We start from the raw sequence: 15,456 nt of genomic DNA, 5'->3' as shown, positions 1-15,456 counted from the left end.
TCTCATGTTAGCACAGGGGGCACAGAAAAAGAGCAAGTGGCCTGCCAGCTGCACACATAGATTATAGAAGGATACCTGAGGGAATCTGGTGATGGGTTGAGTAAGGGAGAGAAATGCCTGATGATGGTGATGAAACTGGACTGCTCTCCTAAACCTCTTTTATAATCGGTCTAGCTTCAAAATCATGGAACTAAGTTAAGGTAGAGACAATTTGGATTGTCCCATGGAAATTCAGGAATAGTACTTTTAAAACCCATCTACATATTGCACCATTGCTATGTGCCTAATGACAACCTAGTGTGTACTGAGAATGTTCAGAGTATTCCACTGTGGTGTGTGGATGGTTGATGATTCAATAATACGTGGGACATGGGTGCATGGGAAGACACAACTTTACAGGATACTCTGGGCTGTGCATCATCTTGATTATCTTTATGTAGGTGTTCCTACAGAGCAGTTTTATATTCCTACTTAGGTCTAACACCTAGGGCTGCTGAAGAGGCGAGGATTTGGGAAATGTCTTCTGGCCAGTCGGGGGCAGTGTTGTGAAGTAGAAGGAGCAGAAATGGTGTGGTCAGAGGTTTATGTATAATTCCTGGCTTTAGGACTCTCTCTTAACCCCAGGATTCCTGACCCTGGATAACCAAAGCATCTTCAGAATCACCTCGAATTTCCTCTTAAAATATAGATTCTCTACCTTGGGGATTCTGATTTAATCAGTCTAGAGTAGGTCCTGAAATTGGTGTTTTGTTTTTTAACATCCTAGGTAATTTTAGTAGTTAAATTTGGGAAATAGCAATTTAATCTTACTAGTCACTGCTTTCATAGGATTGCTATAAACATTAAATGAGAAAATAAATCTGACTTTTATAAGCTTTAAAACATAATAAACTGCTAGTTGTTAATTAGAGGACTTGAAATAAAATTCCCGTCCCTTTTAAAAGACTTCAATTTCTCATCAGTTTGAAGCTTGACTGTATGACAGCATATTATATTTGTTTGATCTTTATACATTGTGATAGAAGAGAGAAGACTAATGAATTCTGTCCAATACATGCACATAACACATACAATATAAATTAATTGGATGATAGTTTTTGATGTTGAAGAGGTAAAAGAAAATAGAAGACTCTCGCTTAAATTTTTGTTAAATCTGAAAAATAAATGCCAGATTTTAAAGATGGCAAGGAAATATAAACATAAATTGTTTCTATATTTTTAATACAAAACACATTTATTATTGACACTGTGATAATTTACTTTACAAAAATATTCTGACTTTCCAACTTTAAGGCAATAGCTTAAGTTAAATACATTGTTCTCTTCTTCATCTCTTTCAAACCCCCAAAACAATCAAACAACACTGAAAAACTTTGTCTACAACAGCAATGGAGATTCTGAAACACAGATTTTTCAAATAGTCATCCAAGTAAAAGAAATTTCAGCAGCTCAATCCAGTCTCTGTATAACTCTACGCAGCATAAATACCACTTGACCTTGAAGCTTACAGCATGTTTTAATCAGTTTCAAAACTTTTATTCACAGTTTCTGTGTGGCGAGTTAGTTACCCGGCCTTCTCAGTGCTGAGGGATGTTCTAATACGTAGGTCCATTTTATTTTATGACAGTACCACAGCATCTCCTTCCTTCTACCATCACTAAATTTCCACCTCACATGTCTTCAGCCCTGAGCCTGGATAGCTTCCATGTTAATCTGTTCTGAGTCATGGGTTCTTCCCTTGGACCTGTGAGTTGTCCAAAAAGGCTGAAGTGTTCCCCCAGGGAGCCATCCTCTTGCCTTCCTTCTGTACTTGATACCATCGCTAATTCCCTCCAGCCAGGAACCAGTCACTTTAGACTGTTAGCCTGAAGATCATTCAGAAGATTTAAGTATATATTTGATTTGAGGAACCTGGGATATGAGTCCTTTTCCATAAGAGTATATATGATTTTTTGGGCTTCGTCAAAAGACGTGGGTGTTGGTGCTTTAATCTTCTTGGCTGTAGATTCTCGAGTGCGGAAGTCAATATTGATCTAAAAAAAAAAAAAAATCCGCATTAGTTCATATACACTTCCTATTTGTTGCATATTTTATGATGTTACTGTTGCTTTCAAACTATCTGGGGATAGTGGCTCTAAACTCTTATTTAAATCAGCTCAAATATCTCTTGAATGCCTATTCTAACATGCCTTTTGCTAGGTGTGGAGGAGTTAAAAAGAAATATCACAAAGAAGCAGAGATATCTTTGTTCCAAGTTAACTTACAGTCTCTTTTAAATATTTATATAAGGTGACACATGCATCAAAAAAAGTGATATGCACATTTACAGGAGCTGAGGATGCTTGAACCAGGAATATTTAGCAGGAAGTGGGCATTACTTCTAACTGGAAATACTTCTGCTGCTGTAATCCATGTATTGCACTAATCCCTCCTTTTCCTAATCCAAGATGAGCCAGCTCATCCAGGGCCCCCTGACACACAGTTCTGGTAAGTGTCACATACTCCTTACCCCACTCTATCAAGTTAGCTTGTTTTATAAAACCAATCTTTCATTTAATCTTTTCACAGATATAGAAAATTAGATTATCATTTCACTGAACTGTAGAAATACACTTAGATATACAGTAGTGAAAGTCATGATGCTCAGAAAGGATTTCATCTTGCAACTATGTTGAATGTTATCCTGTATCTAAATTCCTTTACATATAAGCTGATGGTAATAAACTGAATACTCACTTGTTTGGCAGCATCTGACTGCACAAATGCCTTATAGATTTTCTCCGCTTTGCAATGCAGAAGATCAGACTTTGTTTTTTTATAGTCTTCACAAGCCAGCCAGAACTCAATATTCTCCTCACTGAACTCAGACTTCAGGAAATTTCCAAAGACGTCTTGACCAGCTAAAAAGACAGGATGAGGGGGTGAGATGAATTAATTGAGCCAATAAATGAATAACTTGGAGAAATTTTACAAAAAAAATACTGGCATATTTTCTGTGTACAAAGGAGAGAGTTGGTCCCTGCTTAAATAGCTATTTGTAGAGATGGGAAAACCTTGGAGATCCCTTCATTTATAGTTTATCTGTGGTCAGATTCACTTGTTACAGTCACACAACTGCTTAGTGGTGGCTACAAAACTGTGCTTTACGTCCATCTACTAATCAAATTAAAATTCTGCTCTGCAGATTAAAAAACAGTCTCTTATACTACCAACCCAACCAGAATGCAGAGTATTTTAGGGAATAAAATACTGACAAACTCACATAAGTCAGAAGATGTGAGGCCTGTATGTTACATATGTATACTGTACTGATTATATTATTGAAGCCTTTCAATGGGCCATTTCTATAGCATTGTTTGTTTTCCTGAGTTGTAAACTAAGGCAGATAATAAGCAGATGAATCAGACTGAACTACTTGATCCCCATGTGAGGGTGTCTGGGAGAAGAGGATCAGATCCCTGGATAGGGACAAGCTGCCGATTTATGTCCCTGACTGAGGTCCTAATTTCAACAGGATCCCAGTGTCTATGATGAGGGTTAAGGCAAGCTGATTTCATTCACCAGAAACTCCCCACAAGACTCTGTGGTTTAAGAAGTCTTCTATTATCATATCTATATTATAATGTGTCATGTTTTATATAATGCAGTTATATGCCATGTGTCTCAACCACCTTCAAGGCAGCAAGACACTGCTTTTGAATCCTTGTTGCTCTAAAAATGCCTGCACATAAAAGTGGGCTGAATGAGTGATTTAACGCATGTGTGAATGGAGAATATAATTAATGGACTGAGTGAATCCTGCTCCTTATATCCCATGGTACAAAAATATATCCTTTAGGTAAGCTTTCAAAATAGTGGTTGAGATGTTTAATTGATTTTTTAAAATTTTAAACTCCAGAAGCCCAGCCTAATTTTAAATTTTGCTCCTATAATGACCCCTGGAAGTAACTAGCTGCCTTGGCAAATGTTTCTGAAGGGTGGCAGCAGTACTGACGCTGGGACCTGACACCGCAGTGAGACATGACATGCTGAAGTTGTCAGTGCTGCCCAACTGCCAGAGGACAGCTTTCCACACACCCTCCACCTACAACGCCGTCATTTAATGAGTCCGTTCAATTTGTCTGCACACTGAGATAAAGCCAGAGACATCCGACAGTTAATCTGCACTTACTTTGGTTGGCAAGAAGTTTTTCCAGGGATTCAGACCACTGCTTCACTTCATCAGCAGAGAGTCTGCAAGGGGGCAATATTTACGTCCATTAGTATTTTTTTGTGTAAGCACAAATGAAATCAGAATGCTGCTACAGTTTGATAATTTCCCAAACTAAGACTCTACGACTAATAAATTTTATTAAAATTTATCTATAAGAAAACAATAATTCGCTTAGAATTACGATTGTTATGAAAGTTTCTACCAGTAACATGTGAAAAATATCCAAATATACTCCAGCAGTATAATAAATAGCAAACATATGCACACACATTTGTATTTAATTTACATTGGTACTAACGTAGCTTAATCTTATTAGGCTTGTTTCTTAAAAGAAACGAAGTCCATTATATTAGTATTACTGTCATGTTAGAATATAGAGCTAATGCATAGGCTGCTTATATAGTGACAGTTCCATGTATTAGTATACTTACATGTCCTTGGACTTGGAAGGCTTCATTCCAGATTCCAGATGTGGGATCATAGATCTCAGGTATGCTTTCACGTCCATTCCACTACAAAAGACACAAAAGTAAATATTCATGTTTCTTCAGTACAATACCTTTTATTAAAAAGAAAAGACTATGAAGTAAACTTTTCTAAGGAATCAGGTCATAATAAAAAAAGCTGATACAACATATTGCTGTATTAAAGAGTGAGCCACTTTTTATGAGACAAAATCTGGAAGAATTCCCACTTCATTTAATGCCCTAGCATGATTCACTTTTAAATACAACCAAATATAATTCACAGAGGTCCTTGCTCTGATCTAGCTAAACTAAAGGCTCATATTTTCTTCCATTCATTTTCAATCGTTCTGCCATTAAAGATCACCTAAGTCCAAATTCACAAACTGAAGGAACTTACAAAGTCTTGGGCCTCTTTTTCTGTGTTTTGTCGTCTAGAAGTGAATGATCAGTTCCTTTCAGTTCCTTTGGGTTAGCAGAGAGGAACATGCCTGGCATTTTGTCTAACCTTGGCGTGGAGATGGCTGCTGCTCGCATCGTCTCCAGAGGCAAATGTCTGTGAGTCCGCGTCTCTGCCGCTTTATATAGTGACGGCTCACAGGCCCTCGCTGTGCAGACAAGTCTGTTTATCAAGTGATGTTGCCACAGACGCTGGAAGTTCCCCCTTTCTTGGTGTGTTGTGACGTGTATCTTGAAAAAAATGAGCATACAGTGATGTTTGCGGTTGAAACCTAACCAAATGAGACTAGGTCACTTGATCAGACAGAAAGAAAGGAAATTAGACCTGCAGAGGCGCACACACAGGCATACCACACATTAAATCACTCTTTGGTTCTAGAGGATGCTTGTTTTTTCATAAAGACTGCATGTTTCAATGAAATGTTTCATTTGGTGGATTTACTGTTTCATGGAGACTAGAGATGGGTCCCCTCCATGATTTGGATAGTCCTTGACTATAAATTCATTTGATAACAATATTTTAAAAGACTTTTTTTTTTCTTTCAGAAAGCAGTGTATAGAAATACTTTTTAGTTTATTTGTGCAGTGCATGTATCTGGTAGGAAGGAGAGTTATGAGAAGTTATCCTAACTTTTCCCTATTTCACATCTCATTCCTTATTTCTGTGGCAAGAAATTTCCGTGTTGTGTTTTCCAAGGTGTGTCTAGATATTCTACTCATGACATACAAGATGATCTTAAGGAGCACATGAATTTTAATATTTAAATAAATAAGTAATATATCAAACTGAGTTTTTTGTATGCTACTGCTTAGGATAAGAATAAAGTAAAATTTTAAAAAACTGCAAATAAAAGAATCATTAGCATAAAATATGACATAATATGCAAATACACTGATACAAAAGAATTGCACAGTATCAGGATAAAAACTGCTCATGGTAAAAATAAGAATGTATTCATCCAGGCCAATAATATAATTTTTAGATGATGATCTTCTGAATTTTGGCAGTATCTCTGGAGAGGTATAGTCTAGCTTTAATAAAAATCAAGAATTAAAACCCCAAGAAAGTGAAAGTCGCTCAGTTGTGTCTGACTCTTTGTGACCCCATGGACTATACAGTCCATGGAATTCTCCAGGCCAGAATACTGGAGTGGGTAGCCTTCTCCTTCTCCAGGTTATCTTCCAAACCCAGAGATCAAACCCAGGTCTTGCACATTGCAGGCAGATTCTTTACCAGCTGAACCACAAGGGAAGCCCAAGAATATTGGAGTGGGTAGTCTATTCCTTCTCTAGGGGATCTTTCCAACCCAGGAATTGAACTGGGGTCTCCTGAAACCAGATGATTAATCACTAATTAGGAAAGAGGGGTTGGTTCAATATAAACTCTTACAGAGTTTGTATATACAGTGTGATTTATTTATAGAGTGTCCAGTTTATATTTTACCTCTGAAAAGACAAAACAAATTTTACTTAGAGAGGCAAGCTTCTGAAAGTATTAGGTATAGTTGACAAAAGGGAATTATTACTCTTTCTATGTTAGTTCTGTCATTAGGATAAAAAATGTTTGAAGGAATCACATTTATATTTAAAAATTTACTTATATTTAATGTTCGAAAGATAATGCGATACATTTAGGAAGAGAACCAGTAAAATAAGCTGGCCTCTTTGGAAGTTACCCAGACAAAAATGATGAGGTTCAGAGATTGATGACATAAAGGCATTCATTTGTGTGTTTCTTGTAGTTACTTTTCAGTTAAAATCTTCAGCATTGCTCATGTTTATTTAATAACCTCTCATTCCTCTAGGTAACTGTGGACATATTATGTTAGAGAAAAATGATTTAACTGCCATATGATCCAGCAATCGCACTCCTGGGCATACACACCGAGGAAACCAGAATTGAAAGAGACACATGTACTCCAATGTTCATTGCAGCACTGTTTATAATAGCCAGGACATGGAAGCAACCTAGATGTCCATCTGCAGATGAATGGATAAGAAAGCTTTGGTACATATACACAATGGAGTATTTCTCAGCCATCAAAAAGAATGCATTTGAATCAGTTTTAATGAGGTGGATGAAATTGGAGCCAATTATACAGAGTGAAGTAAGCCAGAAAGAAGAACATCAATACCGTATATTAACGCATATATATGGAATTTAGAAAAATGGTAACCTGAACCCTGTATAAGAGACTGCAAAAGAGACATAGGCATTTAGAACAGTCTTTGGGACTCTGTGGGAGAGGGTGAAGGTGGAATGATTGGAGAGAATGGAATTGTAGCATGTATATTATCATAAGTGACCAGTCCAGGTTCGACGCATAAATTTTCCTCTGTTCAAAAAAAAAAAAAAAAAAGTTTATTTTTAAAGGTCACTATTATTGCTATCAAAATATACTAATAATTTGCAAAGCATGTTTCTGTAACAGTAATTCCTTTTGATATTAATAAGTCTTACTAGAAGTATGATACCAGCTGCAGCAATGGTTCTGGAACCACACAAGTTTGGGAAATGTTGGGTTAAAGCTGAATAAACTTTTAAAACTGAACACCGCTGATCTTCTGAGAACCTGTGCACATTTATCAGTCTAAATGGAAGTGGGTGGTGTGCAGCAATGGCCTAACATTTTTGAGAACTGAACTCTCAGTCAGTAGGGAAATAGTTTGCACAAATAATGTTCTCTTGACTGCATGTTAGGAAGCTCAGGTAAGAGAGAGCAAATAAATATTTGTCTCTCTTACTTCAGTTCAGTTCAGTCGCTCAGTCGTGTCCGACTCTCCGCGACCCCATGAATCACAGCACGCCAGGCCTCCCTGTCCATCACCAACTCCCGGAGTTCACTCAAACTCATGTCCACAGAGTCGGTGATGCCATCCAGCCATCTCATTCTCTGTCGTCCCCTTCTCCTCCCGCCCCCAACCTTTCCCAGCATCAGAGTCTTTTCCAGTGAGTCAACTCGTCGCATGAGGTGGCCAAAGTATTGGAGTTTCAGCTTTAGCATCAGTCCTTCCAATGAACACTTACATATTAGTAATTCCTTAAACCTCCAATCTTTTGCTACCTTGATATAGACTTTCAAGCTCAAGCATTTGCATGCAGTTACAATTGTGTGCTTTGAAGCCCAAATGGAGAACTAAACTCCTGATTGGGAGGGAGGGGGGAAATCCCTCTGAAATTCACAGTGGGCCGTTGAAGCCACCTCAGTGGCACACTAATGTAGCTGCGGTTTCAAAGGCTGCTTGGCAGCACATGCCAAGCCTGTGTGTACCAGAGCTGGGCAGATCCAGAGGAACTGTATCAGCAGGGTTGATGGTCCATGGCATGTAACTGACGTTTCCTATCAGTCATACCACGTGTTGCTGTCTGGTTCCTTTTTGTGAAAGCTATTAAGAAGTGACAAATGATCAAATAGCATCTTTACTTAGTCAATAACTTTGGTTGAAATTGTAGAGGATTTAGCAAAAGTCAATAGGATAAACAGGGACTCTCACAAACATGATCTTGTCTGTATATTTCCTCTGTGAAACTGTACTTAAGTAACCAGATTGCTAAGAAAAGGAATACTTCATGTTATCTTTTTTAAAAAATTAATACTTTATATTTGGAGCTTTATAGTAAAATAGAGCTGAAAGTACAGAGTTCCCTCATATTCCTTCTACCCCCTCCTCCCCCGCAGTCTTCCCCACCATCAATATCTCACATCAGAGTGGTGTATTTGTTACACAATCAATGATAAACGTACATTGACACTTCATTGTTTAACCCCAAATCCTTAGTTTACATTGTGGTTCACTTGCAGTGTTGAACATTCTTTGCGTTTTGACAAATGTATAAGATATACCTCTATCATTATGGTGTCATAAGAAGAGACATTATGCACTAAAAATTCCAGTGTTACATTTTAAAATGTCTAGCAGATTGGTTCAATAAAACATTTAAGATTATGGCTATCAGGTTCAATGGGGATAAATTTTCATCTTTGGTGGCTTGATTTTACATTTAGTTTCCACTCCAACTGCCTGAGTCCTTTGCTGAATGACTTTTCCAGTCTTGATATAGATTAAACTGACTGTTGAGCACTGCTGACATTTTATTGTGGGCATTACGAATCACGGGAGAAAATAATGAGTATAAGATTGTATTTTAAAAGAAGAAATACATCTGTGTGGTAAGATTCTGTGACATGAACAGAAATTTTGATCCATATAAACAAAATATTTTGACTTAATAAACTTTAGTGGTAGTCCTACAGTGTATCAGACCAAAGTACTGCAGATACAAAGGTGAATAAATATTTGTCCAAAGAGGGGTAGAGTATAGTCGGGCAGAAAGATACTTAAGCAGGTCATCAGAGTGGAAAGTGCCATCACAGACGAAAGTACTGAGGAGGGACTAACTCTGAAATTGTGGGACAGAAGAAAAGTGCTGTTAATAGAGAGCCCAGAAATAAACGCACACACCTTTGGTCAATTAATCTACAGAGGAGGCAAGATTATATACTGGAGAAAAGACAGTCTCTTCAGCAAGTGGTACTGGGAAAGCTGGACAGCTGCATGTAAATCAACACACCCTCACACCAAACACAAAAATAAACTCAAGAATGCTTAAATATAAGCTATGACACCATGAGACACCTAGAAGAGAACCTAAACAAAACACTCTCTGCCATAAATCATAGCAGTATTTTCTCAGATCACTCTCCTAAGGCAAAAGAAATGAAAATAAAAATAAACAAATGGGACCTAATCAAATTGTAAGCTTTTGCACAGCAAAGGAAACCATAAACAACATGAAAAGACAACCTATGAACTTGGAGAAAATATATGCAAATGATGCAACTGACTGAGGTTTAATTTCCAAAATATACAAACAAACAGCTCATCGATATAAAAGAAAAACCACTCAATCAAAAAATGGGCAGAAGACATAAACAGATATTTCTCCAAACTAGACATATGGATGGCCAATAGGAACATGAAGAGATGCTCAATATTGTTAATTTATTTTTAAAAATGCAAATCAAAACTACAATGAAGTCTCACTTCACACCAGTAAGAATGGCCAACATTAAAAAATCTAAAGATAAATGCTAGAGAAGACGTGGAGAAGAGGGAATACACCTTCACTGCTGGTGGGGATGGAAACTGGTGCAGCACTATGGACAGCAGTATGGAGGTTCCTTAAAAAGCTAAAAAGAGAGTTACCACATGACCCAGCAATCCCACGCTTGGGTATATATCTGGAAAAGACAAAAACTAATTTTAAAAGATACAGTCATAGCCCAGTGTTCATAGCAGCACTTTTTGCAATAACCAAGACATGGAAGCAACCTAAATGTCCATTAACAGATGAATGGGTAAAGAAGGTGTGGTACATATACACAATGGAATATTACTCAGCCGTAAGAAAGAATGACTCACTGCCATTTGCAGCAACATGGATAGACCTAGAGATTATCATACAGATGAACAGTCAGACAAGACAAATATATCACCTATATGTGGAATCTAAAAAATAGTACAGATAAATTTGTTAATATTTACAAAACAGAAACAGACTCACAGACATAGAAAACAAACTTATGGTTACCAAAGAGGAAAGCAGGTGGAAGGATAAATTAGGAGTATGGGATTAACAAATAACCACTACCATACATAAAACAGAGAAACAGGATTTACTGTAGAGCTCAGGGAACTATATTCAATATCTTATAATAATCTATGAGAAAAGAATGGAAATAAAAGTATATAGATGTGTGTATATATACACACATAACAGAATCATTTTGCTGTATATACCTGAAACGAACACAATATTGTGAATCATCTGTACTTCATTTTTCTAAAAACGTCCTAACACCATTTACTACAAAATCAACATGTGCTATTCTGCCTGTCTCTGCATGCAAGAGCATCACCCCCTGGAAAGTACAATAAACTCTAGTGAAGAAAATGGTCTTCAGCAAGTAGATACCTCTTACATACATGAAGACCATGGAAGAATGGATCTGAACACACAGAACTTTGCAGTTTTTTTTTTTTTTGAGTATAGTTGGCTTACAACATGGTATTAGCTTCACCACAGCAAAGTGACTCAGCTATGTGTATACGTATATCCCCGCTTATTTTTTTTCTTTTAAGATTCTTTCCCCATGTAGGCCCATATAATTTGCAGAGTTTAAAGGAGTCTATGAAAAACTTTGCTGAATTTGCATAAGGTCTCACTGGTTAGGGATTTCACTTAAGGTTGCAACCTGGGCCTGTTTTGTCTCCTTCACTCTCCAGGCTTGTGGGTAAGGCCCCTGACGGTGTTTCAGCTACATTTCATAGAATTTATTTGAAAAGCTTCAACTAAGGTAAATTTGGAAAGAGTTTTCTCTGTGTCTAAGGAGAACATTGATGGGGTCGTTGTTACTTACTTGATATCATTGATGAAGAAAAGGATCAAACATTTTAGACATGTTGACAGTTTTATTTTCTAAATGAAGAAATCAACTGATAGGTTTTATAAGAGAGTTTTGCAACTTGGGAAATTTCAGTGATCTCAGTAATAGCAAACTGAGCAAGATAAGAATCTAGTTTCTTTTTCTCACCCTGTTCTAATCTACTTATAGTAAACACCTAACCCGTCCTTTCTATAATTTAAGAGATTATAAGAAAATGACCTTCAGTGAACTGGGCTCGTGTGATTCACCTCACTCACCCTGGATCTCATCTAACCAATAACATTCTCATCGATAGACCCACATTTAATGTTATTATCTCTGATCTCCTTCCTGCACATTGGATTCATTTTCATTTATTTTCACCCATGATTTATAATCATTTCAACAAGAGAGAGTAGTCCTGTCAGACTCTATTTGATTATGCTTTGCAAATAAAATTGGGCCAGTGCTAAAGCAAGCATTATTCACAAGTTCAGATAAATGGAAACTGTGCTACAAGAACACTGACACGTTATTTGCCGTTGGACTGGAACGTTCTGTTTCATGACACAGGACATAAATGCAAAGGCAAAGATGCTCAAAGGTCAGATTGGAGAGGCCGTTTGTAATGGAAAGTATATTTTAGTTATCAGAGAATAGCTTCAATAAATGACTATGTTAATTTTTCAAGTTTCTAACAACTTGATTCCAGTGATTTGCCTTTACTTTTATCACACATTTAAATGGTTAACAACAGTGACTTATATCCTTTGTTTTTCTCCATTAATTATGTGATTTTCCTGAAAGAGTCTATCTTTCCTGACATGTTCTATCCTTTCCACTCATTTCTTGTGATTATCCTAACTGCATTTTTTCATGTCTTTTCTAATGTTTTGCTTTCGTGTTTATTTACATTTTTTTTTTTTTTTTTACCAAGTAGTGATGTTGGGCCCACTGGAGACTTATTTCATCATAAATGTCATACTCTCAAAATAACTCATAATCTTCCTTCTTAGGTGAACAGCTTAAAGTCAGTGGTGACCCACTCTACAACTTTCATAGGTCAGAAGGTCTGTGGTCCTCCACAATTTCCTGTGCCTATACTTTTCCAGTAGGCTTGATTCATTATCCCCTTTTTCCTTTCCTAAAAAAAATTAAATGAAAGGTCTTGTGTCCCTTAGATCCTAGTAATGTGCTAATCTTGCTGCATTTCAAAGGGTTGTGGTTTCAGTACCAAGCTCTAACTTTAGCCTGATTTGTGAGTTTGATTGTATCAGCTAACTATTTACCAGTTTCCTCTGTGTGGAAGTCAAAAGAGATTCTTAAGCAGTTTCCCCATGACAGTGGTAGAGGGAGATTTTTGCTCCTTTTGAGATTCTATGGTGATCAAGACTAGACCCAGAAAAATTAGGGTTTAGATGTAATTTGTTATAGGTAATGTATTTTGCACTTTTATTTCTAGGCAAGGGCCCTTTGCCTTGATTTCTTAAAACTCAGTAAATTTGGCATACCAACTGCTCCAAAGGCAGGGCTCCTGGCATAGCAGCTCTGCATTCACTGGGCCAGTCTTCCACACCATTCCTTTCTCTATCAATATTTATTTGTCATGGGTTTCCTTTGCTTTTAGGTAGTGTGACTGAACTGAACTGAACTGAATATGCTAGAGATATGTATGTTCAGATGTTAATGATGTGGAAATATCACAGGCTATTTCTGCCAGCACCAATTTAATTTTCTCACCATCTGCTTTTTACAGACATACTCATAGCTAGAAATATTGATCATTCCCAACTGCAGACCTTTTCCAGCTCTGGTTTCTGAGCCAATCTGTGATGAGGTTGGAAAGTGCTAAGTTATTTCATTTTGAGTTAGGAGTGGTGGAAAGTCCCTGTTGTGAAGTCTGTTCTTAAGATGGAATTTTCATGGTTGCAAGTGTCAGGAACCCCATTTTGACTATGAAGTAGCTCAGGCAAACAGGATGATAATTGAAGTATCCTGGGAGTACCTCAAGTGATAAAAGGAAATGCTGAACAATCTAACCCTTTGAAGGCCAACTAAGCTTTAAGCTAGGCCTAATGCTAAAGCTGAAACTCCAATACTTTGGCCACCTCATGCGACGAGTTGATTCACTGGAAAAGACTCTGATGCTGGGAAGGATTGGGGGTGGGAGGAGAAGGGGATGACAGAGAATGAGATGGCTGGATGGCATCACCAACTCAATGGACATGAGTTTGAGTGAACTCTGGGAGTTGGTGATGGACAGGGAGGCCTGGCGTGCTGTGATTCATGGGGTCGCACAGAGTCGGACACCACTGAGCGACTGAACTGAACTGAAGAATGTTTGTGAAGTATGAATTTGCTTTAGACCAGGAATACCTCCAAATTGAGACAATGGCTGCCACCAACTGGGAAGGTTCTATTCAACAATTCCAAACGTAGCCCCTCTTCTAGTTTTTTCTGTCTGTTTTCTCCTCCTATGCGTTTTGCTTTCAATTGGATTTTTAGAAGCAGAAAGCCAGGACAATATATTTGATGGGAGCTCAAAATTAGATCAGGCACATAATCTTATTTTATCATTTGTCTCAGGTGATATGGAAGATCAGGATACATACATTTACAACCTGCTGTACAGATTTGTTGTTTTCTTTGTGAAAATCAGGTAATTTTTACTTAGAAAAACATTTGCTTGTTTTCTTTATCACTGTCAGATTTTAAATTCTGTCTCATCTTGATCTGGTATCTTGTTTATGACTCTCTTGCTATTCCTCTTGCGATGCTGTTTTGCCCAGGCCCTTGGTTGAGACAATGAGATCTTAACACACCAAAGACAGTGCACAGAGCTAGTATAAGCAACCTGGTTCGTGTGGGAGTTTGTTCCATTCTCCTAGCCTGGGGTTTCTTTTCTCACATTCTGTTGAAGCAAGGTTGAGGTGTATTTGCCTTCCCCACATGAAAGAGTGAGCGGGCAATACAAACAGAGTGAAGTGATTAGTAATGCTTACACTCAACTATAGCAAGAGGGTGGATGTGTGCAAGAAGGCAGGGAAACTGGGGCGGAGTAGGGTAAGAATTCAGATGTCCCTGTGGGGCTGGAGGCATCTGTGGTGATCTCTGGACTCACCTGTCCCTCTCCTGACTGACTTGTTCACCATGGGACGACAGCTGATTCCAGAGGAAACTGAAACCTCTTCAGAGCATAGTGGCTGCATCATGAAATTCCATGATCCTGTTCAATCTTGGAAGCCACAGTCTTTAATAAAACAGCTATCTTATAGGTGGTTACATATTAGAATTCATCCTTTACATCTTTCAATGAATCGTTCTTCACCTTGCATAGACAATGAAAACTTCTGAGAAGACCTAAAAGTAAGACTTTGCCCCCTTTATACAGAATTCCCCCTGATGTGGGAAAAAGACAATGGATAAATGCCAGGAATACCAGAGAGAAAGTCTACCTTTCAGTTCTCTTTTCATAAGCAGAGTTGTTTTACACAGTAGATCACTTCAGAACTAACAGTGAAATAGATTTGCAGTGTTGAGGGTTTTGAAACCATAGCCAAGAATCAAATCAAATGTGAGTCAGTCCACAGAGAGCAGGTCTGGGCAACCGAGAATGTGTCTGAAACCAGAAGGGCATCTGACTGGAGAGCTGCTATAGGATGAGGACACTGACACGTGTGTCTGTGATCTCACAGAGATCAAGTGTCCATGATTACATCAAATTAAAGTCTATTTTAGCCACAGCCTGACTCTGGTAGTAATTGGTATTAGCTAATGATTAAACTGTGAAGAAAGCTGAGCGCGGAAGAATTGATGCTTTTGAACTGTGGTGTTGGAGAAGACTCTCACGAGTCCCTTGGACTGCAAGGAGATCCAACCAGTCCATCCTAAA

General features: G+C 37.9%; 2 protein-coding genes across 5 annotated transcripts in view; one reads left to right on the top strand and one right to left on the bottom strand.

Moving 5' to 3' along the window:
• Positions 1-15,456, top strand: part of LOC129551702 (uncharacterized) — a 447,940-nt gene that overhangs the window by 287,283 nt on the left and 145,201 nt on the right. The window lies entirely within an intron of this gene.
• Positions 1,138-5,242, bottom strand: RGS1 (regulator of G protein signaling 1). 2 transcript variants are annotated; one of them, XM_055419920.2, is made up of 5 exons: positions 5,186-5,238; positions 4,645-4,725; positions 4,172-4,233; positions 2,737-2,900; positions 1,138-2,033 (listed from the first exon to the last, which is right to left on the bottom strand). In XM_055419920.2, exons 1-5 carry the CDS (start codon positions 5,212-5,214, stop codon positions 1,848-1,850), a joined length of 522 nt encoding a protein of 173 aa, XP_055275895.1. In that variant the 5' UTR covers positions 5,215-5,238; the 3' UTR covers positions 1,138-1,847. The 2 variants fall into 2 exon arrangements, with proteins under 2 accessions (XP_055275895.1, XP_055275894.1); XM_055419919.2 differs by having other exon boundaries at positions 1,140-2,033; positions 5,078-5,242.

Source organism: Moschus berezovskii, chromosome 17 (genome assembly GCF_049115385.1).
Source record: "Moschus berezovskii isolate FMDL1 chromosome 17, NW_MosBer_1.0, whole genome shotgun sequence".
NCBI classification, from domain to species: Eukaryota; Metazoa; Chordata; class Mammalia; order Artiodactyla; family Moschidae; genus Moschus; species Moschus berezovskii.
The sequence above is the reverse complement of the archived record's forward strand: the minus strand, read 5'-3'. Positions and strand labels throughout refer to the sequence as shown.